The 26,924-nt window shown below is 40.0% G+C and overlaps 1 protein-coding gene across 1 annotated transcript in view; it reads left to right on the forward strand.

The window, feature by feature from the left end:
- INO80 (INO80 complex ATPase subunit) overlaps positions 1-26,924 on the forward strand; it is a 348,126-nt gene that overhangs the window by 189,253 nt on the left and 131,949 nt on the right. Inside the window, 3 exon segments of the mRNA XM_033951235.1 lie at positions 6,564-6,697; positions 8,260-8,327; positions 26,603-26,696. Coding sequence (XP_033807126.1) covers positions 6,564-6,697; positions 8,260-8,327; positions 26,603-26,696 — 296 coding nt within the window.

A 26,924-nucleotide genomic window follows, 5' to 3' on the forward strand; every position in this document is an offset into this window, starting at 1 on the left:
TCCCTTCTCCTTCGGGAGGTCCAATCCCTTCTTCTTCTGAACGCCATAGAGGAAGTTCCTCTAGATCAGAAGGGGCAGGGATTCTACTCCCGTTATTTTCTGGTTCCCAAATAAACCGGAGACCTCAGACCCATACTAGATCTTCGCAATCTCAACAAATGCTTGGTCAAAGAAAAATTCAAAATGCTCTCTCTGGCCACTCTTTACCCACTTCTCACTCAGGGCGACTGGCTATGCTCCCTCGATCTCAAAGAGGCATACACTCACATTCCGGTCAATCTGGCCTCCAGGCAGTACCTCCGCTTCATGATCAATCGCTGTCACTACCAGTACAAGATGTTACCCTTCGGTCTTGCCTCCTCTCCCAGAGTATTCACAAAATGTCTCATTGTGGTGGCCGCTTTTCTCCGCTCTCACCATCTTCAGGTCTTCCCCTACTTGGACGACTGGTTAATCAAAGCCACTTCCTCTCAGGCAGTGCTTCATGCCACCAACCAGACCATCCTCTTTCTCCGCACTTCTGGGTTTCGAGATCAATCTGCCCAAATCACATCTCATCCCCACTCAGAGACTTCAGTTCATAGGAGCGATCCTGGACACGGTCCTCATGAGAGCGTTTCTTCCATCCAACCGCCTTCAGACTCTTCAACATCTCTGTCAGCAGCTACTTCCACAGCTCTCCATCTCTGCCAAGCAAATGATGATACTCTTGGGTCACATGGCCTCGACAGTTCATGTCACCCTTCACTTGCGCACTCCTCAATGGACCCTAGCTACCCAGTGGTCCCAAGCGACGGATCCTTGCTCACGACACATATCTGTGACATCATCTCTTCGTCAATCTCTGCAATGGTGGTTGAAATCTTACAATCTCTCCAGAGGCCTCCTGTTCCATCTACCTCCTCATCATCTAGTCATCACCACCGACGCCTCCCCCTATGCCTGGGGGGCTCACTTGAATGAATTCCAAACTCAGGGTCTTTGGACTGCCCAGGAAAAGAAACATCACATCAATTTCCTGGAACTCTGGGCGATGTTTTATGCCCTCAAGGCTTTCCAGCATCTCCTCTCTCCTCAAATTCTGCTACTTTGCACAGACAGTCAAGTTGCAATGTACTACATCAACAAACAGGGTGGGGACAGGAGGCCCAAAAGATTTGGTCTTGGGCGACAGCTCACCATTTATTCCTGAAGGCTGTCTACATTCAGGGAGAGCAGAATTCCTTAGCAGACAATCTCAGCAGCTCCAACCCCACGAATGGACTCTCGATCCCATGACTCTCCAGTCCATTTTCACTCAATGGGGCACTCCTCAAATCGACCTTTTTGCAGCTCCTCACAATCATAAGCTACCCCACTTTTGCTCCAGACTCTACTCTCTTCACTGTATGGCAGCGGATGCGTTTCTCCTGGATTGGTCCAATCTGTTCCTGTATGCTTTCCCTCCTCTGCCTCTCATGTTATGAACCTTGTTCAAGCTCAAGAGGGAATAAGCCACCATGATTCTCATCGCTCCACGGTGGCCCAGGCAACATTGGTTCTCCCTTCTACTTCAACTCAGTTCCAGGGAGCCCATACTTCTTCCACTGTTTCCTTCTCTGCTTACTCAGCATCAACAGTCCCTTCTACATCCCAACCTCCAGTCTCTGCACCTAACAGCTTGGTATCTTTTGGGCTGACCTCGGCTTATTCGCCTCTCTCTCAGCCCGTTCGTTCTATTCTGGATGCTTCTAGGAAACCGGCCACTCTTGAATGCTACCAACAGAAGTGGACTCGGTTTTCTTCCTGGTGTCTTCTTCATCATCATGATCCCACTTCGCTTGCAGTGGAGACCTTGTTGGATTATCTTCTTTCTTTGTCTGACTCTGGTCTCAAGTCTACTTCCATTAGAGTCCACCTCAGTGCCATTGCTGCTTTTCATGAGCCAGTTCATGGGAAACTTCTCACTGCTCATCCTTTAGTTTCCAGATTCATGCGGGGACTTTTCAACGTGAAACCACCTCTCAAGCCCCCTCCTGTGGTCCGGGATCTTAATGTGGTTCTTTCTGCCTTAATGAAGCCTCCGTTTGAGCCTTTGGCCACAGCTCATTTCAAATTTCTCACTTGGAAAGAGGTCTTCCTTATTGCTCTCACCTCTGCCAGGAGGGTCAGTGAGTTGCATGCACTAGTTGCTGATCCACCTTTTACAGTCTTTCATCATGACAAGTTGGTTCTGCGTACACATCCAAAGTTTCTCCCTAAGGTTGTCTCTGACTTTCATCTCAACCAGTCGATTGTCCTGCCTGCATTCTTCCCGAAACCTCATTCTCATCCTGGAAAACAGGCTTTGCATACTTTGGACTGTAAGCATGCTTTAGCTTACTATTTAGAGCGCACTAAGCCCCACAGATCAACTCCCCAACTCTTTCTGTCCTTTGATCCTAATAAATTGGGACATCCTGTTTCTAAACTTACGTTGTCAAATTGGCTTGCTGCTTGCATCTCATTCTGTTATGCTCAGACCGGACTGACACTGGAAGGTTCTGTCACGGCCCATAGGGTTAGAGCTATGGCAGCATCTGTAGCTTTCCTCCGCTCCACTCCTATTGAGGAAATCTGCAAGGCTGCTACTTGGTCCTCAGTTCATACATCTCATTATTGTCTGGATGCTTTCTCCAGACGGGATGGACACTTTGGCCAGTCTGTTTTACAACATTTATTTTCTTAATGGCCAACCTTCCCTCCATCCCTCTTTTTGTTAGCTTGGAGGTCACCCATCAGTCAAGAATATGCTGCCTGCTTGTCCTGGGATAAAGCACAGTAACTTACTGTAACAGGTGTTATCCAGGGACAGCAGGCAGATATTCTTGCGTCCCACCCACCTCTCCGGGTTGGCTTCTTAGCTGGCTTATCCTAACTGGGGACCGTGCGCCTCCGTCAGGCGGGAAGGCACTCGCGCATGCGCGGTGCGGCCTACTAGAACTTTCCAAGTTCTTAGAGTGCAATCACTCTAAAATTGTCCGTACCGGGGCTCCGTCAGTGTTGTCACCCATCAGTCAAGAATATGCTGCCTGCTTGTCCTGGGATAAAGCACAGTAACTTACTGTAACAGGTGTTATCCAGGGACAGCAGGCAGATATTCTTGCGTCCCACCCACCTCTCCGGGTTGGCTTCTTAGCTGGCTTATCCTAACTGGGGACCGTGCGCCTCCGTCAGGCGGGAAGGCACTCGCGCATGCGCGGTGCGGCCTACTAGAACTTTCCAAGTTCTTAGAGTGCAATCACTCTAAAATTGTCCGTACCGGGGCTCCGTCAGTGTTGTCACCCATCAGTCAAGAATATCTGCCTGCTGTCCCTGGATAACACCTGTTACGGTAAGTAACTGTGCTTTACTGGGACTTTATTGTACATGCTCATTGAATGCACGGTTTTAGGTGCTTTTTGGAATGGAGTGCTGGACTTTCTTGTCAAGATCCTTGGGTTATCTGTTCATTAGTTCTACCTGATTTTAGTGTTGGGAAATGATGAGATCTTGGATCAGGGGCTGACTGCTGACCACTGGCGTTTTTTATATGTTGCACTCCTTGTGGCCAAAAGGGGAGTGCTGCATATGTGGATAGATGAGACACCCCCAGAGTTGGTGGGGTGGATGCGGTCCCTTAGGGAATTGGCACATTGGGAGCTGTGTAGCCTTGGTGGAAACAAGGAGGGACCTCATAGGTTGTACGAGTCACTTTGGGAGCAGGTCCTTGCTGAGGTTGATCTTTTGTGACAATTTCTTTGTCAGTTTACATTCTCCAATCGCTGAAGGGGGCAGAGAGGAGGGAGGGGAGGGCATGGGTGGGGGTGGGTCTTTTTCTTTTGATTGATGTGGGGGGATTTATGTGAAAAATGTGGGAGCAAACCAACAGTTGGTGGGTCTTTATTCATCTTTTTTTCATCGGTGCTATTTGTAAGCGGGGCAATGTTTGGTTTTTACTGTATACTATATGATGCATAGGCAGGGTTTACAATTTCCCCACCTGTATGTTCCGTTTGCTGCACCTATGTTTCTATTCTGGGTCTTGGGTTGTGCTTTATAACTTCTTCCGCATTGTTTATGCATACTGTGTGTGTGATTTAACTTTGTTTGTTTGCTTTCTTAATTAAAATTTTCAAACCAAAAAAAAGGGTATAAAGAATAATCTATTGCTGTAACACATTGGGGTAATACTTGAACTCCATAAATGTTTGTCTGGAATGACTATTTCACTGTTTTGATTGTTCAATGGCAATATTTAACATATTTGTTAGGATTTCAGAGCAGAACAGAGTTGTAGTTTGGAGAGTTTCCCCGTACTTCTCCTTCACACCTGTTTCCTATATATTGCTATTGCCTGCTTTGGTACAAACTGAAAGGAGCAGCAGAGCCCTTTAGTGAAGGAGGAGGGATTCAAAAGCTGGAGTGGATTCCTTCTTTACTGCTCGCGAGCATGAGGATATTACCCATCCATCCAGAATGAAATACCTATCTACTAGAAAAGGTATTAGCAAGATAATCTCTTTTTATATATTTTAATTCTCATACCATTTGAGTAATAACCAAACATGAAGAAAAATACTAAGGGCCTTCAGGATCAGGACGATCAAGAGGAGTTTTATTGTTTGACCCAAAACAGGCCATGTTTCAGCATTGTACCCCTGCATCAAGAGTTGACCGACAATAGCAGTGTATATATAAATAAATGAATGAAACACCTCCAATGAAAGAAGCCAGAGTAAAAGTAAAATCTTCAGAGTCAAATGTATAGAATCCAATCCGGTAATGGTGTCTTCCAAATCACTGTGTCTTCTGAGTGGTGCCAAAAAAAACCTTGAGTAATAGTAAAAATAAATCTTTTCACTACCAGGTACACTTAATAACCTGAAAAAATTGTAACTCTACATGTAGCAAACTTAGCAGACAGTAGCATTAATTTCTGTGATTCAGACATGAATCCTACCTATAAATAGGCAGCACTACATTATTAGAACACCAGTACATCTGTTAGTAGTAAAACTGGTAAAGAGTTCTAAACAGAAAGTACATGCAAATAGAATATCACATCTCTGTCGCACACAAAACACAGGCAAGCTCTTATCAAATACAAGACAAGAGATCACAAATTTGAAAATACAAATATGAAGACAAAATTGAATGTGATAAGCTGAAGAAATCACGTACAACAGCATAGAACAAATAAAACCAGAAATGCATTTCCTTTTTTTTTTTTCCATTATTTTTTATTTTCAAATTTTACATAAAGTGTACAAAATATTAAAATACATTTGATAAATACATAGTATCACTTTTATATCTAATACATTATATATCTAAGTTTGATTTTTGTGGTTGCACTTGTCCCAAAGCATATTCCACTTAATACATTTTTTTTAAAAAAGTTTTTCTTACCATGGTTGTAACTGCATTTTATTTTTCTATGCGCATTGGTCTCGGTTTCTCTTGTCTCTTCTGCTTTCTTTCCATTGGATGCTGCTCATTTGTCCTTTTTCCAGTTTTCTCCTATCTTCTTTCATTTACTCAATATATCCATCTCTGACGTATTTCCTACTTCTCTTTTTGTCTGTCCACTCAAATTTCATCCTCTCCTTCAAATCCTCCACCTATATTTCACTTATCTATCAACTTTCCATCTCCTTTACTTGCCCTCTAGTTCTCCTGTCTCTCATTCCTTCCCTGGCCTCCTATTTCATTCTTTTTTCATCTCTCTCTATCACTACTCTTCTATCCTTTGTACTCACCATCTGCCTATTACCCAGCCCCAATGATCTCTACATGGTTCCACCATGCCAAGTATCTCCTCGCCAACTTACTTCCTATTCCCTTTGGTAGCTCAGTATCTCCTCTCTTTCTCCACCCACTTTTGTTGCTCATCTCTCCCTCTTCCCCCACTTCTAAGGTCCAGCATCTCCCTGTACTCCCCCTTTTGGGCAAGCAGCTTTTTGTCTATTCTCCCCCTTCCCCCACTATCAAAAAAGTGCAGCTTCAATGTTCAGCATAGTAGTGGCTTGGAGGGGAGAGTGGCCACAGGAACCCGGCAGGAGAAATGGCTACACAAATCCCTATGCCCTGCTCCTTTGCTGAGAGACGATGAGGGAGAGGTGCTAGGGGGGGCAGAAGGGAAGAGTGAGGCATGCTACATTATAAATTGGGGGGGGGGGGGAAAGCTGCTCTGTGTGCCAGTCCCACAACACACTTCTTGGGTACTTGCAACAAACACACTAGTTGAGAACAACTGATCTAAAATAGTATATTTTCTGTGCCTGGGGGCTCAAGTCCATCACCCATTCAGTGGCTATCTGGATAGAGAATCTGTAAATCTAATCACAGTGTTTTAAACATGTGATTTTGACTTGGGTATAAACATTCAGGATGTTTGGAAGATTTATGATCTGCCTGGAGGAAAAGGTTAGGCAAAAACCTAACCAAAATCTTTGAATCTGAATTATCTTTTCTTGATAAATGTTGGCTATATGGGAACATTTGCTTTGATATATGAGATCTGACACATTTGATTTACTCAGCTCTATTCTCTTTTCCTTGAGGTCTGTAATCACTCTGAGCTCTTTGAGCGACAAGAGACATGGTCTCCATTTTACATATCGCTAAAGCCTTATCAGATTTCAAAGTTTGTCTATCGACATGGACAGATTGCATTGTTCAACTTCTCACGGAACAGGTTAGTGAGCCTCTGTTTTGAGACTTAAAAGTAACCTAGCAGTTAGAACCATGAACTGTGATTTGAGGAATAAAAATGTCCTGTGATCTGAACAAGGTTCCTTCTGGAATGAGAGGGCATAGGATGAAGTTTAGAGGTGATAGGCTCAGGAGTAATCTAAGGAAATACGTTTTTTACAGAAAGGGTGGTAGATGGATGGAGCAGTCTCCCGGAAGATGTGGTGGAGCTAGACTGTGTCTGAATTTAAGAAAGCCTGGGATAGGCATGTGGGATCTCTTATAGCAGGGGTAGGCAATTCCGGTCCTTGAGAGCTGGAGCCAGATCAGGTTTTCAGGATATCCATAATAAATATTCATGAGATAGATTTGCATCTCAAGGAGGCAGTGCATGCAGACCATACTCATACATATTCATTGTGGATATCCTGAAAACCTGACCTGGCTCCGGCTCTCAAGGACCGGAATTGCCTACCCCTGTTTGAGAGAGAAGAAGAAGAGATAATGGTTACCGTGGATGGACAGACTGGATGGGCCATTTGGCCTTTATCTGCCATCAGGTTTCTATGGAGAAAAAAAAAATCACTATTTTTGTGTGCTTGTGGCATTCAATTGAAACTAGGTATTTGACCTAATCTATTTTTTCTAGTTACGAGAGAGTTTTTCTTTGGAGCTCTGCATTGGCAGCATACCCAGTTCTAGTATAGGATGTTCTTGGATTACAAGCTAGCTTAATTCTTATGCCTCTGGTAAATGAGCCATGAAAGTGATATAAGATCCGCATATCTAGGTTCAAATCCATGAGTTTTCCAGACATTGTTAAAAAGTTTCTGACAAAACATCAAGCAGTATATATAATATTCCCCTGAGACTCTCTTTGTCATGTGCTAAGTAAATCATGTCTGCTTTTTAAAATGGAATTTATACAATAATTTATTATTTTATTTCTTTATTAATTTTCAATTTAAATCAAGCTAAGCACTTGTACAGAAAGCAATAGTCATAATAACAAAATAATCATAAAGAGATTAAACATCCAATAAGAAAACATTATTTAACTATTTAAGCTCAAGTCCTCCTAAAGGATCCAAGATTTTAAATTAGCGAAAAATTAAAATTATAGAAATTATTTTTGCAAGATGTTCAAAGCAGAAGCACTGGGACATGAGGTTTCTTAATTATATTAGGGTTCAAGATGATTCTCCATCCAAACGAGACGTAGCTACAAAAGTTGTCAATTGAGATGGTTCAAAGAATACATATTTAACAGAACGGTAACACACTATACATTTACATGGATGTCTCAAATAAAAAGTTGCCCCCAGAGAAGTAACCCCAGGTTTCAAAAGAAGAAATTCACGGCGACGCTTCTGTGTCTCCCTTGTAAGATCAGGAAACATCTGTACTTATATACAATAATTTAATGTAGCACATGCAGCCTGGAAGTTATACAGTTCTTCTCCTACAGCCTCCCATTGTGTTTTCCTGGGTATAAAAAATAGAAATACTGCAAAAAGTACAGTAGGTTGGCTTTTTTCTTACTTTTTATTGCTTGTGTCTTTTTAGGTGGTTGAGGATTCTGCTGTCTCCTTTTGCCCCAGACCATATCCAGCAGTCTCTCTTCCACCGGCGGGGTAAGCTTCTAATAACTTGAATGCCTTATGGGGACAGGGTCAAAAGAAGATAATTACTACAAGGAACATTTATGTTGGCATAAACCAACCTCTGGAAAACATTTTGCATGTCCTAGCTACAGTGATTGGTGTTCCTTTTTTTTCTCCACAGTTTGTTTATTGAGAATATTATATAATAGCAATACAAATAAAAGAAGTTTCTACATTACTACTACTTAAAATTTCTATAGTGCTACTAGATGTATGCAGCACTGTATATTAAATATTCAAGAGACACCTCTTGCTCAGTAGAGCTTACAATCTAATCAAGTAGGCAAACAGGACAAGTAGGGGATGAAGGAGTTTCTCAGAGAATGATAAAACAGGCATGAGTGCTTTAGAAGCTTTAGGAGTTAAAAGCAATTTTTTTGCTATAAGATGACATCCTAAAAAATTATATACAACCCCTTTTCTTCCCACCCACCCCACAACCAATAGTGATTGGTGTTCTTTACCTTATTACATAGTGTTGTAATTTAGGTAATCAATGACTATTTATCCATTAAGAGTTCTTTCTATTATAGATCTAAATTTGCTACATCTTTGTCTGCTTCTGTAGCTATGTGTACGAGGTCTGACAATTAAGTTTGCAAACTCATCCTAGAAAAAGTGATACATACCTCGTTGCTGAATATCACTACAGTCATCTTTTGAAATACTCCCTGTGGGAAGCTATGCACTGACGCCAGTGCCTAGTCTACCCGTCAAAGCAATTTTGGAACTCTTTTTCTGGAATACCCAACAAAGCTGTCATCGTATTACCCTTGACGTCCTGAATGTCATAAAAATGTCTTCCTTTCAATATTTCCGTTATCTATCGGGTAAAGAAAAAAGTCATTGGGGGCCAGATCAAGTGAGTAGGGAGGGTGCTCCAATAGAGGAGTTTATTTTCTGGCTAAAAATTCTCTCACAGACAATGCCATGTGAGCTGATGTATTGTTTTATTTATTTATTGAAATTTCTAATTACATTACAACAGGCAATTAACCACATAAATAAAATAATTCAATCATCCCAAGTCCTCTTCGCGGGGAGGAAAAGAGCTGAAAACAGTTTTGGCTGGAAATCATATGACTATTCCCAACTGACCCAGAAGAGGCACTGCTTATGTTCTTACCTTCTGGAGCAGATTAAACTGATTTTTTTTTCCTCAGGTTTATTTAAAAGAAAAGTTTCTAGCTGACTAGGTTCCAAATAGACGAGTTATTTTCACATGTGACTAGGCATTTAGAAAGAAACGTCAAGAAAAAAGTGCCTCCTGTTGTAGGTCTCAGCAAGAAAAAGGCTTTATGCCGAATTTGTGTCTGCCTAGACACATCAGGAAAAATAGAAATTGACTGACCATAAAACAAGACAAATAATTTTTTTTCCTCCAAAGATGATAATGTAATTAAAAAAGTAAATCTTAAGTATAATTTCTTGATTATAGTATTATTAACTTAAATTATATGTTTTAAAATGTAATGATAAAACAGATATTATATATAATTTACAGTTGGATTATAGTAGTATAAGATATATGGATTTCATAAGAATTTAAGATTTCTTTTAATCACCGTGATTAATTTTAATTATAATATAACTCAGGAATTATTTAAGATCTATATTAAATATATAATATAGGATACTAGTCTTTAAGCCCGTTACATTAACGGGTGCTAGAATAGATGTGTGTGTCTGTCTTTCTTTCTTTCTCTCTCTCCCCTTGGCCGCTGTCTGTCTGTCTATGTTTATTTGTTTTTCTCTCCTTGGACACTGGCTGTCTCTCCTTGGACGCTGCCTGAATGTCTTCCTTTCTGTCTGTCTCAATGGCCCCCTGTGTGTCATTCTTTGTGTCTATGTCCTTGTGTCATTCCCCCGCCCCCCCAGAGCTAAGCTATCTGCTTCCAACATACCCCTTCCCCCAAAGCAGTCCCCTTTCCCTCTCCCTGACCCCCTTGTGTCTTCCCCCTCCCCCCCCCGAGCAAAGCTGTCTACTCCCCAGCACACCTCTCCAACAAAAGCATCTCCCTGTACCTGCAGCACAGGCATGACACCCTTCAGCCAATCGTGAGTGCTCAGAGCGCGACAGGGAGCGGGGCCTGCAGCTTCTTTGGCGTCGGTGAGGAAGGAGAGGTTGGCCCAACTCTCCGCTATCTGCACTCAGCACAACCCTCCCACCAAAACAGCCCCCTTTCCTGCCTGCTCCATGGCCCTTCATTTTCCTCTTCCCCTCCCGTTCTTCCCCTCCCTCCAGTCACTGCTGCCATTCCTATTTAAAACGGCCTGCTGAGGTTCGCGGCCGGCTGTAGCGAACCTCGCAGGCCGCTGTTCACCTCAGTAGCATGTTCCCTCTGATGCGATCGCGTCAGAGGGAACGTGCTACCTCGTGGAGAGCGGCCTGCGAGGTTCGCTACAGCCGGCCGCGAACCTCAGCAGGCCGTTTTAAATAGGAATGGCAGCGGTGACTGGAGGGAGGGGAAGAACAGGAGCGGTAGCGGTTGTTGCGGGAGGGGGTGAGTCGGCGACGTGCAGGCCGCTGTGAACAGGAGCGGCAGCGGCGGCAGGACCATGAGCCCTCCTCCCGCCATAAGAACATAAGAACATAAGAACATAAGAAATGCCTCTGCTGGGTCAGACCCGAGGTCCATCGTGCCCAGCAGTCCGCTCACGCGGCGGCCCAACAGGTCCAGGACCTGTGCAGTAATCTTCTATCTATACCCCTCTATCCCCATTTCCAGTAGAAATTTGTTCCCCATTTCCAGTAGAAATTTGCCAGAGCCGCTCCTGTCGCCCGATGCAGCTAATGGGCGCATACGCCTCAAGCCGCGGCCAAGGCTGGGGACTCGCGCATGTGCACTCCTGCGGCCACAGACCTACACTGCACAGAACACGCAAATAGGAGTGCGTATGCGCGGCTAGCTCTTTATTATATAGGATATGATTTAAGATATTTATTTTCATAATAAATGTGTATATTTTATTTATTTTTTATTATTATTATTTATGTAAATTGAATTCTCCATATTCTTCTAAAAGTATGAATTTAATAGTTGAATTATCATTTTTATCAATGATTCATAAATAGATTTGGATAGTTTAATGAGAATATGTTTTATTTTATCCTGTTGGAGGTTTTTCATAACCTGAATCCATATGTGCATTTCCAAGTTTTCATCATTATACAGGGGGGGATAGGTAGGGATGGTTATAATAATTTGGGTTGGGGGGGTAGAGAAAGAAAAGATTGAAGAATGGAAATTTATTTTTTAAAATTGTATTAACAGTTTAAGGGTGTCTAATCATATTACTTTACATAATTTTAAATATTATTATTGGATTATGTATCTGGAACTAGATGGGTTTTAAAATATTTTCATTAAATGTCAATGGTCTTAACCATCAAATAAAAAAGAAAAAAAGTTAGCTTTCCTGAAACAACAAAATGCTGATTTATATTTTATTTATTTATTTATAATTTCTATACAACCAATAAAATGGTACAAGAAATACTGAAATACATATATTTAGTCAATATAGACTAAAGAAACTACACAAAGCAATATACTAACTATATAGTCCTCAACTAAGGAGGTAGGCAAGACATAAAAAAAAAAACCCCTGGGAAGAAGGGATACAATTTCAATGAAACATAAAGAAAAGAGCAATAATTAGATATTAACCTACTATTTAAACTAAATTCTGCACTAATCACTTGATTCATTCTGGCTGCACTGGAATCCCTTTACTCTCTAAGAAAAAACCTAATTGGGCAGGCTCATAAAATATATATTTATTCCCTTGATAGGTAATAAAACATTTGCAAGAAAATCTTAACTGAAAAGTTGCTCCCATTGAGATCACTTTAGGACGAAATTGCAAAAATTCTTTCCTCCTGGTTTGTGTCCATTTCGAGACGTCCGGAAATATATATACCCTTTCATCTAAAAAGGTGACTTGTTTCAAAATAAAATACAATTTCAACAGCATTTCTTTATCCTGTAGAAATACAAGAGAAACTAATAATGTCGCCCGACCCACTATTTCAATTTAAGAAGATTGCAATATAGCTGATACATTTAATTGCTCAGTTCCACCTTCTAAAACTTTTTCTTTTTGAGCATTCTTTAATAATAAATTCTCTGCGTCGGGGGGGAGGGGGGGGGGAGATTCAGTTCTGGTACTTTCAAGACTGTCATCATAAAGTTCTTTAAAAGTTCCTGAGAAGACATAAATTTAGCTATAGGAAAATTAAGAATCCTTAGATTCAAATTTTTCTGCTGATTTTCCAAATTTTCAATCTTCCTCAGTAACATCATTCTATCAGTCATTTGTTTAGACAGCAAATTCTTATTCTCAATTGTTAGTTTCTCTAATTTGGAGAACTCAATCTTCTGCTGTTGAACTGATGTCTCCAAAAGGGTTATCCTGGAAGAGGAGTTTAAAGTAATAGATATAAAGTTTGTACAAACCGAGTGCAGGTTTTCAATTGCAGACCATATAGAATCAAGGTTCACTACCTGTGGTTTCTCCAGCAGCTTGAGGGGGGGGGGGGAGATAACTGCCAGATTTCCATGGGCTAGGTCCCCAGAGAACAAACTCCGGACTCCCTCACCCTCCCTACCGCTGGTCTCCTCAGGTTCTATGCTCCCAAGTTGCAACGGCTCTTGTCCCGAAGTCGGCATAGCTAGAATCACTTCCGGGTCAATTTCGGGTGCAGTGCGCGTCATGCTTGATGTGTTCGGCATGCTCTCCAACAGCGTCTGCTCTCCCGATGTTTCGCCGGGCTTTGGGGGCATGTGCGGTCCTCATGGGCTCAGCGAAGGTTCACCATCCAAGCTGTGGTCCACCCCGAACACAGCAGTGGATTCGCCCGGTGAGTAGGGTCGGACTGTATATGATGTCATTACAGTCTGTTGTGGGGTTGAAGAGCCAGAGAAAGGTGGAGGAAAACCTCTCTGTTTCCCCCTTCTTTTAGGCATCGAAAAGAAAGTATTTAAACAGTTTTCACATAAAAAGTTGCCGTGTGAAGAGGAGCTCTCAAACCAGCGTCTGCTCAGGTCGCCATCTTGCCCCCCCTCATCTTTATATTTTATTCAGGAGACGCACCTATCAATGGTGGAGTCAAGAAATCTGGAAGGGGGTTGGATAAAACAAAATTTTTTTGCCCCTGCAGTTGGCAAAAAAGCTGGGGTGGCCATATTAATAAATAAAAAATATACAGCTAATTTTCAATTGATTGATTTGGATCCCTTAGGTAGGTGGGTATATGTGATAATGAGCATGTGAAATAATACCCTGGAATTGTTTAATGTTTATACCCCAAATATGAATCAAATGGAATTTTTAAAGAAATTACAACAACTACTATTCCCACTGGCTGCTTCTAATTTAATAGTGTCTGGAGATTTCAATGCTTTAATGGATCCATTATTGGATAAAAAAACCAAGTAAAATTATGAAGTCATTAGGTTTAGTTAATTTGGCACAATCTTATAATTTAATAGTTATATGGTGTAATTTAATAGATATATGGCGTATACTTCATTTTGATGATCGGGAATTTTCTTTTTGTTCAAGAATAGATTATATTTTTGTCTCGAATCAAATAGTACAGCAAGTGGCAAAAGCCGCCATAGATCCTATCATTTTATCTGATCATGGTGGTGTATGGATAGAATTTCATTTTGATGAACAAGATTATAGTAAATCTGTATGGAGATTTGATAATACATTGATTGCGGATTAAAATTTCCTTGAAGAATTCAAATTAAAAATGACTGCATTTTTTCAATTTAATACTTCAGAAGATATTAACATAGAAATATTATGGATGCATTTAAAGCTACCATGAGAGGTGGTAGTATTTCATATTCGGCATATATTAGAAAACAACTTAAAAAACAATTTTATGATTTGGAAAAAGAAATTAAACATTTGGAAACTAAGTTAGTTAATAAGTGAGAGTAAAGTACCCTACAGGCTTTATTAAAAGCTAAAGGTAAATATAATGAGAGATCTTCAAAATTTGTAAGGAAAGATTTGTTTTCCCAACAAACTCTGTATTATGGAAGCTCAAATAAGGCGGGAAGATTATTGGCAAATTATCTTAAAGCAAAGAAAAGAACAAAAATGATTGCAATAAAGGATGAGAATGGAGAGACGCATACTAAAATTGGAAATATTTTAAGTCAATTTCTAAAATTTTATAAAGACCTATATTCTTCGGAGCCTTAGGAAATAGGGAAAAAGATGGTTTAGAATTTTTGAATCTAATTAAGGTTCCTGAACATATAAAAAGAAGTTTGGAAGAGCCTATATCACTAAAAGAATTAGAAACAGCGTTGAAGTCTCTTAGAGTTGGATCTGCTCCAGGTGGTGGTGGTTTTACAGTAGAGTTTTATAAATCATATCAAATTACCCTATTATCTCATTTATTAAATTTATATTAATCCCAACTAACTAAGGGTTACATTACAGGTACTATGGCAGAATCATTAACAATCATTTTGCCAAAGCCAAATAAGAATCACACTTTGGTTTCAAACTACAGGCCTATCTCGCTAATTAATGTAGATGGAAAACTGTTAGCTAAGACATTGGCTTTACGCTTAGCTAAGGCTCTTCCTTTTATGCACCAAACGGGATTTGTTGCTAAGAGACATTCTTCAAATAATACCAGATTGGCTTTCCATATGTTGAATTTAACAAAAGCCATGAATGATCCAGCTTTTTCTGTGTCCTTGGATGCAGAGAAAGCCTTTGAAAGGGTTGAGTGAATTTTCATGTATCAAGCATTAGATTGGTTTGGCATAGGTTCGGGATTTATACAAATGATTCAGACGGGAGTTGGATAAGGCTGCCCATTATCTCCTTTGCTTTTTGATATTGTATTAGAACCCTTGTTATTAGCCATTCAGCAAGCAAAGGGGATTCAGGGTATTCCTTATACAGATTGGGAATATAAAGTCTCTGCATATGCAGATGATATATTGCTTTATTTGAGAAATCCGGAAACTACCATTCCATGCTTGCTGGAGTTATAGAGAAATTTGGAAAATTTTCAGGATATAAGATAAATTGGAGCAAGTCAGAAATTCTTCCACTTAATGTACATTGTACTAAAGGTTTGTTTGATTCATTCTCATTTGTGTGGAAAGAAGATGGATTAAAATATTTAGATATTAGAATAAAAAATACAGTGGAAGACACAATGAAAGAGAATGAAAATTTTTTATTAAAAAAGTAACAGAAATGTGTGAGCAATGGAATCCTTTACATCTTTCTTGATGGGGGATAGTCCAAACTATTAAAATGATGATTATAGCCTCTGGTTGTTATCAAATGAGTGTGATACCAGTTTTCTTTAATGGGTCCTTTTATAAAAAATTAAATGGTATTTTTACAAAATTTATTTGGCTGGGTAAAATGTCTAGAGAATTGCTTTAGTATCTTTACAAAAACCAATTGCGGAGGGTGGGGTAAATTTTCCCAACTTTTATAGGTATCATTGCGGAGGGTGGGGTCCCACAGGGCTCTCCCTTGTCCCCCACCCTGTTTAACATCTACCATGCCTCCCTAGGAAACCTTTTACAGACCCTAAAGCTCAAATTCTTCATCTATGCGGACGACATCACCATAGTCATTCCGCTCTCTTGCTTTTCATCAGAGCTGATAAATTCTCTATCATTCATACTAAATCAGGATAAACTTTGGATGTCGGCGTTTAGATTAAAGCTAAACTCGGACAAAACTAAATTTTTCTTGGCAGCCCCAAATGACAAAATCAAGGAAACTACGCTACATATAAATGGGCTGGATTACTGTATTGAACAATCCCTAAAAACACTAGGAGACACTTTAGACAAGCATCTCACACTAGAAACACTCTGACCTAGTATTTAAGAAATGTGTATCGGTGCTTTGGAAATTCTGCACAATCAAAAATTCTTTGACGCCTCCTTTTGTCTGCTGGTACAGTCTTCTATCCTAAGCGTTCTGGATTATTGTAACATCATATACTTAGGCGCCTTCAAGAAAATCACCAGGAAGTTGAGGTTGGTCCAAAATACCGCCGTCCATCTCATCTTTGGCTTGAAGAAATGAGAACACATAACCCCTTTCTACCACAAGTTGCACTGGCTGCTGTTCGAATCCAGAGTTCTATTTAAGTTCTCATGCATCTGCTACAAAACAGTATTTGGTATGTCACCAGATTATCTTTACCCACACTTCAATCTGAATTACAATAATAAGAGCTCCCGCAGAATAAACCTGTTTGCTTTTCCCTCATTGAAATCGTGTCATCTTAAAAGATTCTTCAAAAGAACCTTCGCTTTTCAAGCAGCCAAACTAAATTCATGGCTCGCCCAAATTGTACTAGATGCCTCTTCATATCTCAACTTTAGAAAGCAGATCAAAACTCAACTCTTCAACAAACCAAATCCTTAACGCACCCCATCCTTAACATTCTCCACTACTTCCCTTCCCTTTCTTTTAAAATTGTTGCTCCCCACCTCCTTAAAGCTTGTATGCATCTGTCTCCTCTTAAATTCATTGTATATACTTACTGTATGTACTGTATATAATCTTTTCCCTCACTTAAATTGTAAACGTATAACTAGTTTGACTTCATGATTGCTTTGTTATGTTCCTCAATTTCAACCGCATTGTCTGTATTTCATCTAACTGTTGTGAACCACCTAGAACTCCCTGAGTATGGCGGTATACAAAAATAAAATTATTATTATTATTATTTTACACCAGGGTTCATGGAAAATACCCCAGTTTGGTTGTATTTGGAATGGCGACTCATGTTTCCTTTACATTTATCTCATGTTCTCAGTATCAAGATGCCTAGAATATACAAAGAGAACAGAATATTAATGGATACTTGGAAAACATTTCATTATGTCAGTAACTTAACACCTAACCCAATACACAAATCAAAAAATCAATCTATTTGGCTAAACTCCAAGATTCAAATTGGCGGATTTAAAGTAGAGAGTTGCGCGGGGACAGAAATCCCACCCGTCCCCACCCGTCCCCGCCAAAGTCCCACCCGTCCCCACCCGTCCCCGTGAGGACTCCCACCCGTCCCCACCCGTCCCCGCGAGGAATCCCTCCGTCCCCACCCGTCCCCGCGAGGAATCCCCTACGTCCCCGCCTGTCCCTATAAACTACAGAAATAGTTATTTCATTTAATTATGCTACTGAATTAAAGGCTCTGGTAGAAACCCATTTAAAAATAAGCAAAAAGACTTTATTAATTTGGAAATATTAATTGGAAAGAATACATACTTTGTAAACGGGTTTCTACCAGAGCCTCTAATGTTTATAAATTTTTATCAACACAACTAATATACTACTTTATCCTTAAGCAAAAAAAAATAATAATAATAATTTTTTTCCTACCTTTATTGCCTGGTTTCTGCTTTCTTCATGTTCTCATTCAATTCCTTCCATCCACTGCCTCTCTTCTCTCTGTGTCTTCCATTTGCTCTGTTACTGTGCCTCTCCCTTTCTCCCCCCTCCCAAATTGGTCTGGCACCCATCTTTTTCCCTCCGCTCCCCCCATAGTCTGGCACCTCTGTCTTCTTCCCTGCCAGGGTCTTCTCCCCATTCCCTCTTCCCCATTTCCTTTCAGTGTCCTTCTCCCCCACCATCTTTCCCATGTCCTGTCAGGCAGCATCCTCCCCTCTCTGCCTTCCCCATGTCCTTTCAGCGGCCTTCTCCCCCCTCTGTCTTCCCTATGTCCTTTCAGTGGCATTCTCCACCCCTTTGTCTTCCCCAGTGCTTTCAGGGTCCTTCCCCCCCCTTTCTCCCGTTTACCCCATGTCCTTTCAGCGTTCTTTTCCACCCCTTTGTCTTCCCCAGTACTTTCAGCGGCCTTCTCCCCCCTTAAGCGTCTTTTCTTCTCCACTCCACCTTTCCTCCCTCCCTGCCTCCACCTTTGTGGCGCTTTTGCACCCGACCGACAACAGAACAGGCCCGGTCGGACAAATTTCCCTGTCCTGTAGCCGCGAATCTAAATTACCTTCTTACAGCAGCTGGAGTAGTGAAGCTGCTGTAAGAGGTAATTTAGATTCGCGGCTACAGGGCAGGGAGATTTGTCGGCCGGGCCTGTTGTCGGTCGATCGGGGGATCTGACCGGCTGTGCACATTCTCCGGGGCGGTCCGCCCCCTCCCCCCTCTTTCGTACGCCATTGCCTTCTTCCTACCTGCCCTGCCGCACACAGCCGACCGGAAGTCTTCCTGATGTCAGCGCTGACGTCGGAGGAAGGGAGGGCTTTGTTTAAGCCCTCCCTCCGACGTCAGCGCTGACATCGGGAAGATTTCCGTTCGGATGTGTGCTGCGACAGGGCAGGTAAGGAGAAGGAGACTACCCTCGCGGCTCGACCAACCCCGCTGCGATCCAACCCCGCAGGAACCCCGCGACCCTCGGAGGCGTCCCCACGGGATCCCCGCGACCCTAGGGGGCGTCCCCACGGGATCCCCGTGACCCAAAGGGGGAACCCGCGGGATTCCCGTCATCCCCGTTCCCGTGCAGCTCTCTAATTTAAAGTCATGTGGAAGCATTGGATTATTGTTGGTATACGGATTTTAGATGTTATTTCAAATGATAAACTGCTTGATTTTTCACATTTGCAACATAAATATGGTCTTAATAATTCACAAAGCTTTAGATGGTTGCAATTGAAGCAGGCTATTCAGGAGGGGTTCCCTGAATGGAAAAACCTCAATCAGTATAGTCTGGAATTCTTATGCTTTCAGGCGGATTTCTTGAGACACCAAGCCGCACAGTGGTATAAATTGATATCTGGATTTATGAACAAAAAGCCAAAGACTGGTCTTAGAGACATTTGGAGCATTGAGATTAAGCATCAAATTTCTGCGTCTCAATGGCCACGAATTTGATCTTAGAGGATGAGATGTACAGTGTCCGCATCTATGAGACAAACTTGGTTCTTTTTGTTACATAGAGCATTTTGGACCCCAGTTCGATTACAAAAGTTGGATAGCTCCAAGTCTAATAGATGCTGGCATTGTAATCTGGAAGCAGGGACTTTGGATCATTTAATATTTTATTGTCCCTGTATCATGGCCTTTAGGAAATCAATTTGGTCTCAAATTAATTGTTTACTAGAAAACCATGCAGCATTATCATATGATACAATCTATTCGGTATGTCAATGAGAACAAGAAGTCAAATTTCATCTAGCAATAATAAACTTTTATTGATTATGACAGGAGTCGCCATACAACATATCACCAGTAATTGGAAAAATTACAATAGACTTAATTATACCTTCTGGTGGAATTCGTTGTGCCACATTTACAAAATGGAAAGAAGTTCAAGTTTATTAATATTTGATGTATCGCTTAATCGGTTTGCTAAGCGATGTACATAATTATAAAAAGAGTAGAAATACAAAACTAACGAACAAAATAACAATTACTTGACAACAAGACATACTTGAGTTGGGAGGAAAAGGGGGAAAAGTTACAATTTATCGTTGTGAAGAGAAAACAAAAAAAGGAGAAGAACAAAAGGAGGGGGGAGGGTTAAAAATTTAAATTTAAATGTTAAAAGCATCTTTAAACAGATGAGTTTTTAGTGATTTTTTTAAAAGAGGGAAGCTCCTTTTCATTTTTAATATACTGTGGTAATGAGTTCCACCATTGGGGGTCCATTACCGAGAACATGTCTAATCTTCTTGTGCCTATTATTTTTAAAGAGGGAATGGTTAAAAGATTCTGAGAGGATGATCTAAGTGGTCTCATGGTATTATGAGGTATTAACATTTTGGCTATGAATTGGGGTTCATTATAGGTTAGGGTTTTGAATGTTAAGAGCATGACCTTAAAGAAAATGCGATGACTGATTGGAAGCCAGTGGGAATCGATCAGAAGTGGTGTAACATGATCATATTTCTTGGCGTTATATATTAATTTAATAGCAGTATTTTGTATAATTTGCAATTTCCTCTTTTCTTTTTGGGAGATATTCAGAAGCAAAGAATTACAATAATCCATTTTAGCTATAATCAATGAGTGAACCAAAATATTAATAGATTTGGGTTCGAGAAATTTAGCGATTGATCAAATTAATCATAATTTGTAGAAACAGATTTTAATTATGTAATTGATGTGCTCGTGAAACGATAATTTATCATCGATTGTTACTCCAAGAATTTTTAAAGTGGAGACTAACTCTAATGGGAGGTTGATAAGAACAAATGGGGTCTTCAAGACAATGTCTTTTTTCCAAGAAAAAATCATGGATTTTGTTTTTTTTATGTTTAAAGATAGTTTGTTTGAATTGAGCCATTCTTGTATTAGTTCAAGTTTTTTATTTATAGATTGAATGTCGTTATTATTTTCTATGTCAAGCGGATGAATAAGTTGTAGATCGTCTGCATAGGAAAAAGAAGTAAAGCCGTACAAAAATAAAGGAAATAATAATTTTAATAAGATTTGGGGGCCATTGACAAATTATTGTAATGATTAGACATCATTTTACACTGAAAGTACATTTATATATAGGGGGAAGGTATAAAGTTTTATTCAAAGATTTAATCAACAGATAAGAATATAAGATTTATAAGATTTTTGATTAAAATATTTGTGGGTAAGGTGGGTGTGGAGGGAATAAATTTATGTATTTAAGATGATAAAAAAATTCAAGTAATATGTACAAGTTTTAAATGATGTAATATTGTAAGATGGAAAAATGTAAGATGGAAAATGATGTAAGATGGAGAATGATGGAGAATGATGTAAGATGGAAAAATGAATAAAGAATTTGAAAAAAAAAAAAAAAGTATAAGTTCTTGTATATTTTCTAAAAATCTCTGGAGCTATTTCTCTTTTACCAATAGGAATATAATATACATTAGTAATATCCCTGTCTTCCAAAGTTAGCTGCAATATTTCTTTAAGACAGAGTTGGAAAAACTCTCTAGGTGATAGGAAGTAAGTTACTGGAAAATTCAATAGCCTCAAGTTAAGCGCCCTTGTAGAATTTTCAAATATTTCCAATTTTGAGTGAATCATTAAGTTATCTTTAATTGTTGAAGCTTGTGCTGATTGACAAAGCTTAACTTGAGCTTTCATTTTTCCAAGTTGCTTTTCAACCAATTTTAATTTAGAATCTTGTTCCTTAAACTGTAGACACCTCTTCAGAACATTTTGCAAAGTTTTGTAAATTGCTTTGTAAAGTTTTGTCCATTTTTACTATTGCTTGCATAATATCTTTTAAGGTAATATCACTTCCTTCTGAAACTGAATCATCTATTGAATGATATTTAAAAGAGACAGGAGCAGGAACAGCATCTGCTTGCAAATTAATTTCTAAGGTATAAGAGTCTTGAGATATATCAGTTATAAGTTATATCATGGTCTTCTTGAGTCTCTTGATCTACGAGTAACCTGGATTGTCCAATGTTTAATACCAAGAGTCTAGCTCCAGTTGGTTGCGGAGGAGGGGTAGGTCCCCCTGGTTGATAGAGCGAAGTCTAAGGGAGAGGGAGATCCAACTGTTATATATGGAGTCGCTGGAATTAGATATTTTTCCATAGGACCTTGAATCTCCGAAGAGACCGTCTGCTTTTTCACACCTCCTTTCCTTTTCTCCATCAAAATTTGAGCAGAATAATCCGCTCTACGCTCCAAACATGCTCCAAAGGTGCATTCTCCTTTGGACATGCTCCTTCGGAGCACGCAGCCACATTCTGTGGAGTGGATGCACTGATGTACCATCCTGCAAAGAACCCCGAAGTCACAGGAGAAGGGCAACTGGCCAAATGCCTGTAGCTCACTGGCTCTCTCGACGCTCCCCAACTGATGTATTGTTGTGATGTAAAAGTCATGAGTTGCTGGCGAAAAGTTCATGTCATTTTCGGGGTTTTTTCATGCAGCCTTTTCAGCACTTCCAAATAATAAATTTGGTTATCTGTTTGTCCAATTGGTATAAATTCATAATGAATAATCCCTCTGATTTCAAAAAAGGTTAGCAGCATCATTTTGACTCTTGATTTGGACTGGTGGAACCCTTTTAGTCATGGAGAATTGACTGACTTCCATTGTTCGCTTTGACGCTTTTTTTCAGGGTTGTATTGGTACACCCATGTTTCATCATCGGCGATAACACGGCCCAAAACATTGTCTTTCCTCTCCAAAAGGTCTTGGCAAACTTCAACTCTCCTTTGCTTTTGTTCATCAGTGAGCTCCTTTTTGCACACACCTTTCTCATGCCAAGATTTTCAATTAAGATTTTCCTGTTTCTCTATTTATATTTATTTGGTCTGCTATGTTTTTCACAGTTAGCCGATGATTTTGACATACAATTATAAGAATATTTGCAATATTTTTTATCAGGTCTGCACATTTCTTCATCAGTGACACTTTCTCTCCCCTCAGAAAAACGTTTAATCCATTTGTACACTTCCGTTTTCTTCAAGGCATTATCCCCATAAACTTGGCCTAACATGTCCCTGATTTCACTTCCACTCTTGCCAAGTTTAACAAGAAATTTAATGTTTGACATTCTCTTGACCTCACACAAAGACAAGCAACAAAAATAATGAACTCCACTCAGCAAAACACTGTCACATGTCTCAACGAACACAGCTGCGAGACACTAATATACCAAGGTTATGAAACCTTACCGAGTTGTTTGTACAGTGCTGCTAACGTAAGCACACACAGGCAAGTTCGCAAACTTAATTGTCAGACCTCAGAGAAAAAAAATAACCTGCCGTATTAAAATTTCAACAGGAGAGCCAACACATGACCAGTTATAGATCTCTAAAGCAAAATCTAAAGTAGCCTTAGACCTTAGAAGTCAAATTATGTGAAAGTTAACATACAGTCATAATTGTGTAATCAAGCCAAGGACCCAAGTCCCTATAGCGAGACACACCATCCGATCATTGTGCAAGAAAAAAATTTTAATTTAAGAAGTTTTAACTCATGTAAATTTAATGAAAAATATGTGCATAAATTTTAAACTTAGCTCATAGGGTTGAGGGTCCCGAGGCAGACCATATTTCATAACCTTTTTCAAGGAACCCACAGAGAAATGTTGTTGAAATCCATTTAAATTGGAGATGGAAGTTTGATTCCAATGAATTTGTAATCTTGTCATATGAGCAGTCTCAAAAGTGAAAGGATAAGCACGTATCGCCTTCACTTTTGAGACTGCTCATATGACAAGATTGTAAATTCATTGGAATCAGATTTCCATCTTCAATTTAAGAGGTTTTCAGCAACATTTCTCTGTGGGTTCCTTGAAAAAAGTTACGAAACGTAGTCCACGTCGGGGCCCTCAACCCTATGAGCTAAATTTAAAATTTATGCACATTTTTTATTAAATTTACATGAGTTCAAATTTTTTCATGCACAATGATCGGATGGTGGGTCTCGCTATAGGGACTTGGGTCCTTGGCTTGATTACACAATTCTGAATGTATGTTAACTTTCACATGATGTGACTTCTAAGGTTTAAAGCTACTTTAGATTTTGCTTTGAGACCTTTATTATTTTTGTTCAAGAGTAGACAGTGTGCATATGGATTTTCTCAGCCGGAAAATCCTAGATCCTGGGGAGTGGTCACTGTCTCAGGAAGCCTTCACCTGCATTGTAAGTCGGGGGCACCCGCCATTCAATCTGATGGCATCGGCAGCCAACAAGAACACAGCTCGGTTCTTCAGTCGAAGATACAAGCCAGGAAGCAAAGGCCTAGATGCCCTGGTGTAACTGTGGTCAAATGGAGGTCTTCTTTACTTCTTCCCTCCATGACCCATGGTTGGCATACTTCTGCACAGGATCATAATGCACCAAGGGCTGATGATTCTAGTAGCAGCAGACTGACTGAAAGGAAATGAAGGAAAGTTAATGGTGGTGTGCCACAAGGATCTGTACTGGGGCTAGTGCTTTTATCATATTTATAATTTATCTAGAAATGGGATCAAATTTGCAGATGACACAAAATTGTTATTTGCATGAGGATTGTGAAAAATTGCAGGAAGACCTTGAAACCAAGCTGAACAGTTTTCTACTGCACCTTAATCTGTAAGAAATAGCACTGAATTGTTGTATGTTGAAAGACAAGTAGCCCTTTTTGATTTTTATGAGGAAGTTAAGAATGTTTTTTAGCATTTAGAAAGCCGTCAATAAAAAGGGCTTATGATTTTAAATGGAAATGTTTCTCACAGTAGTGCACTTTAAAACAGCAAAACCCTTTCTCTTGCCAGGCACTCCTTCAGTATCTCCTAGATCTATTCAACTCGGAAATAAAGATAAACTCAGAGCACATCTTGACACAATCGCAGTCTACCATCTTTATATTGATTGAAGCTCAATCTCAATCCATCCTTTAGTCCCTTTATTGGACCACGTCTGAAACCACAGACCCTCCTTGGGATCTGGGATCTTGAAGTTGTTCTCAAACAAAATGCTAATTTTTCTCTAATTCACCTTCTGAAAAACCTTACTCTTAGTAGTCATTACTTCAGCAAGGTACATTAGTGCTTTGCAATCTCTACTAAACTTTGTACCCTACACACAGTTCAATCAGGATTGGATAGTGCTGTGTTCATCTAGCATTTGTGCTGAAAGTGTTTTTTTCAGATGAAGCAATCCATTGTGCTTCCTTCTTTTTACTCTAATTCAAAGTACAGGCAGACCCCGGGTTAAGAACGGGTTCTGTTTTTTAAACTGTTAAGTTGAATTTGTATGTAACTCGGATCCTAGTATTCTTTCCATCTTCTCCACCTCCTTGAGGCACCTCTTTCATCCCTTTCCATTCACTGTTCCCTCTCCACCACCACATCCAACATTACTCCTTTTCATCTCTCCCACCACCATGTCCAATAATTCTCTCTCCTTTATGCCTAACAATTCTCTTTCTTCATCTCCCCATGTGCACCATCTCTTTCCCTCTGACACCCAATTCTCCCTTTCTATTCCCTCCCTCACCTCAGCATCTCTTTCCCTCACTCCCTCCATTCTACCATCCTATGCTCATGCTCACCTCCCTCCTTCCCTTCATTTTATGTCCCAAGTTCATGCCCCCTCCATCCTTCCTTCCATCATTTGTCTGAAGTTTGTGCTCTCTCTCTCTCTCTCTCCTTCCATTCTGTGCCTCAAGTATGTCCCTCCATCCAGCGGGTGTTTACCTTCTGGCCGGCTCCCTCTTTCCTGCTGCACTCGTTTCTCTGCACAAAGCCACGGGCAGCGGCTACTACTTGCGTCCCACGGCTAAGCTGGAAGTCTTTCTTCTGATATCTGAATTGTCACATTGCTACTGCAGCTCCTACAAGTGACTGTCAGAAACCCTTTCTTATTTTCTGATGCAGCACAAAAGAAAAATGCTTTTATTCTGCTCTACACAAACATCTTTCAGAAACCTACCTTCTATGGGAGGTTTAAACTGTATAAGCAAAGCTTTTGTTTTTTTAATTTTATTTTTGTAAATCTTTATTAATTTTCAGAACTGATACAAAGTGCAAACAAATGCACATTCAAATAAAACACAAAACAGCACTTATCTGAAAACCTGGCTTTTCTCAAAAACGTAACCCCCCCCCCCCCCCCGCCTTTGATATCCTAGTCCTTTGATATCTTAGTCCTACAAACCCTCTTCTTTCCTCCTATCCTCTTCCTTTCCTTGAAGTTCCTTTTTCATCTCAATTCCTGTAAACCATGCCGAGCTCTACGACTGTGGAGATGGTGCAGTATATAAACCTAAGGTTTAGTTTAGTTTAGTTAGAACAAAGTTCCCTTCTCCCTCCCACCCTCCCACTTTGAATGTGAGCAAAACTTTATTAATTTTCAGAACTGATACAAAGTGGAAAACAAATATACATTCAAATAAAACACAAAACAGCACTTAATGTTGAACAAATATTAAAACAAAGTACCCTTTTCACTCCTTCCCTCTCTCTCTGGATGTGTGTGGAAAGCTGCTAGGAATTAAAGGTTTTCTCAATTAGTCTGTTGTTTAATAAATGCCGCTAATGGACTCCATATTTCTTTAAACCTTTTGTTATTTCCCAATTGTTTTTGTAATTGATTTCTAGAGTCAGCTTTCTATAATGAAGAGGGAGCCTATCCTTAACTCTGGATATTTCATATGTACCCAGTGTGCCATATTAACATATATTCATGGAATGTGTCTATTTGGTAAAGTCTTAATATGTTGCTTCCCAGAAGTTTCTATCTGCTTATTATTTCCTGTCATTTTCATATTTTAGATGTCCATGAAGAAAGCTGCTTCTCCTTCCTGCGCTTCATAGATGTGTCTCCAGCAGAAATGGCTAACCTCATGCTTCAGGGCCATTTGGCAAGGTAAGGTTAATCAGCACTACTCTGTTAATTTAGTTTCAAGGAAATTCTCAAGATTTTAGAGGGGTTTCCTGTTCTTCCCAACTTTTTGTTGCTCTCCTTGGGAATATTGATAGAGCATAGAGTTGTTCAAGCATGGACTGGCTTTTTGAATGGCACACTGACAGAGATAATGTGAGAATTTGAAAATCAGTTAGGAAATTTTTATTTTACTGTGTCTTGTTTTAATTA

Source organism: Geotrypetes seraphini, chromosome 7, assembly GCF_902459505.1.
Source record: "Geotrypetes seraphini chromosome 7, aGeoSer1.1, whole genome shotgun sequence".
NCBI classification, from domain to species: Eukaryota; Metazoa; Chordata; class Amphibia; order Gymnophiona; family Dermophiidae; genus Geotrypetes; species Geotrypetes seraphini.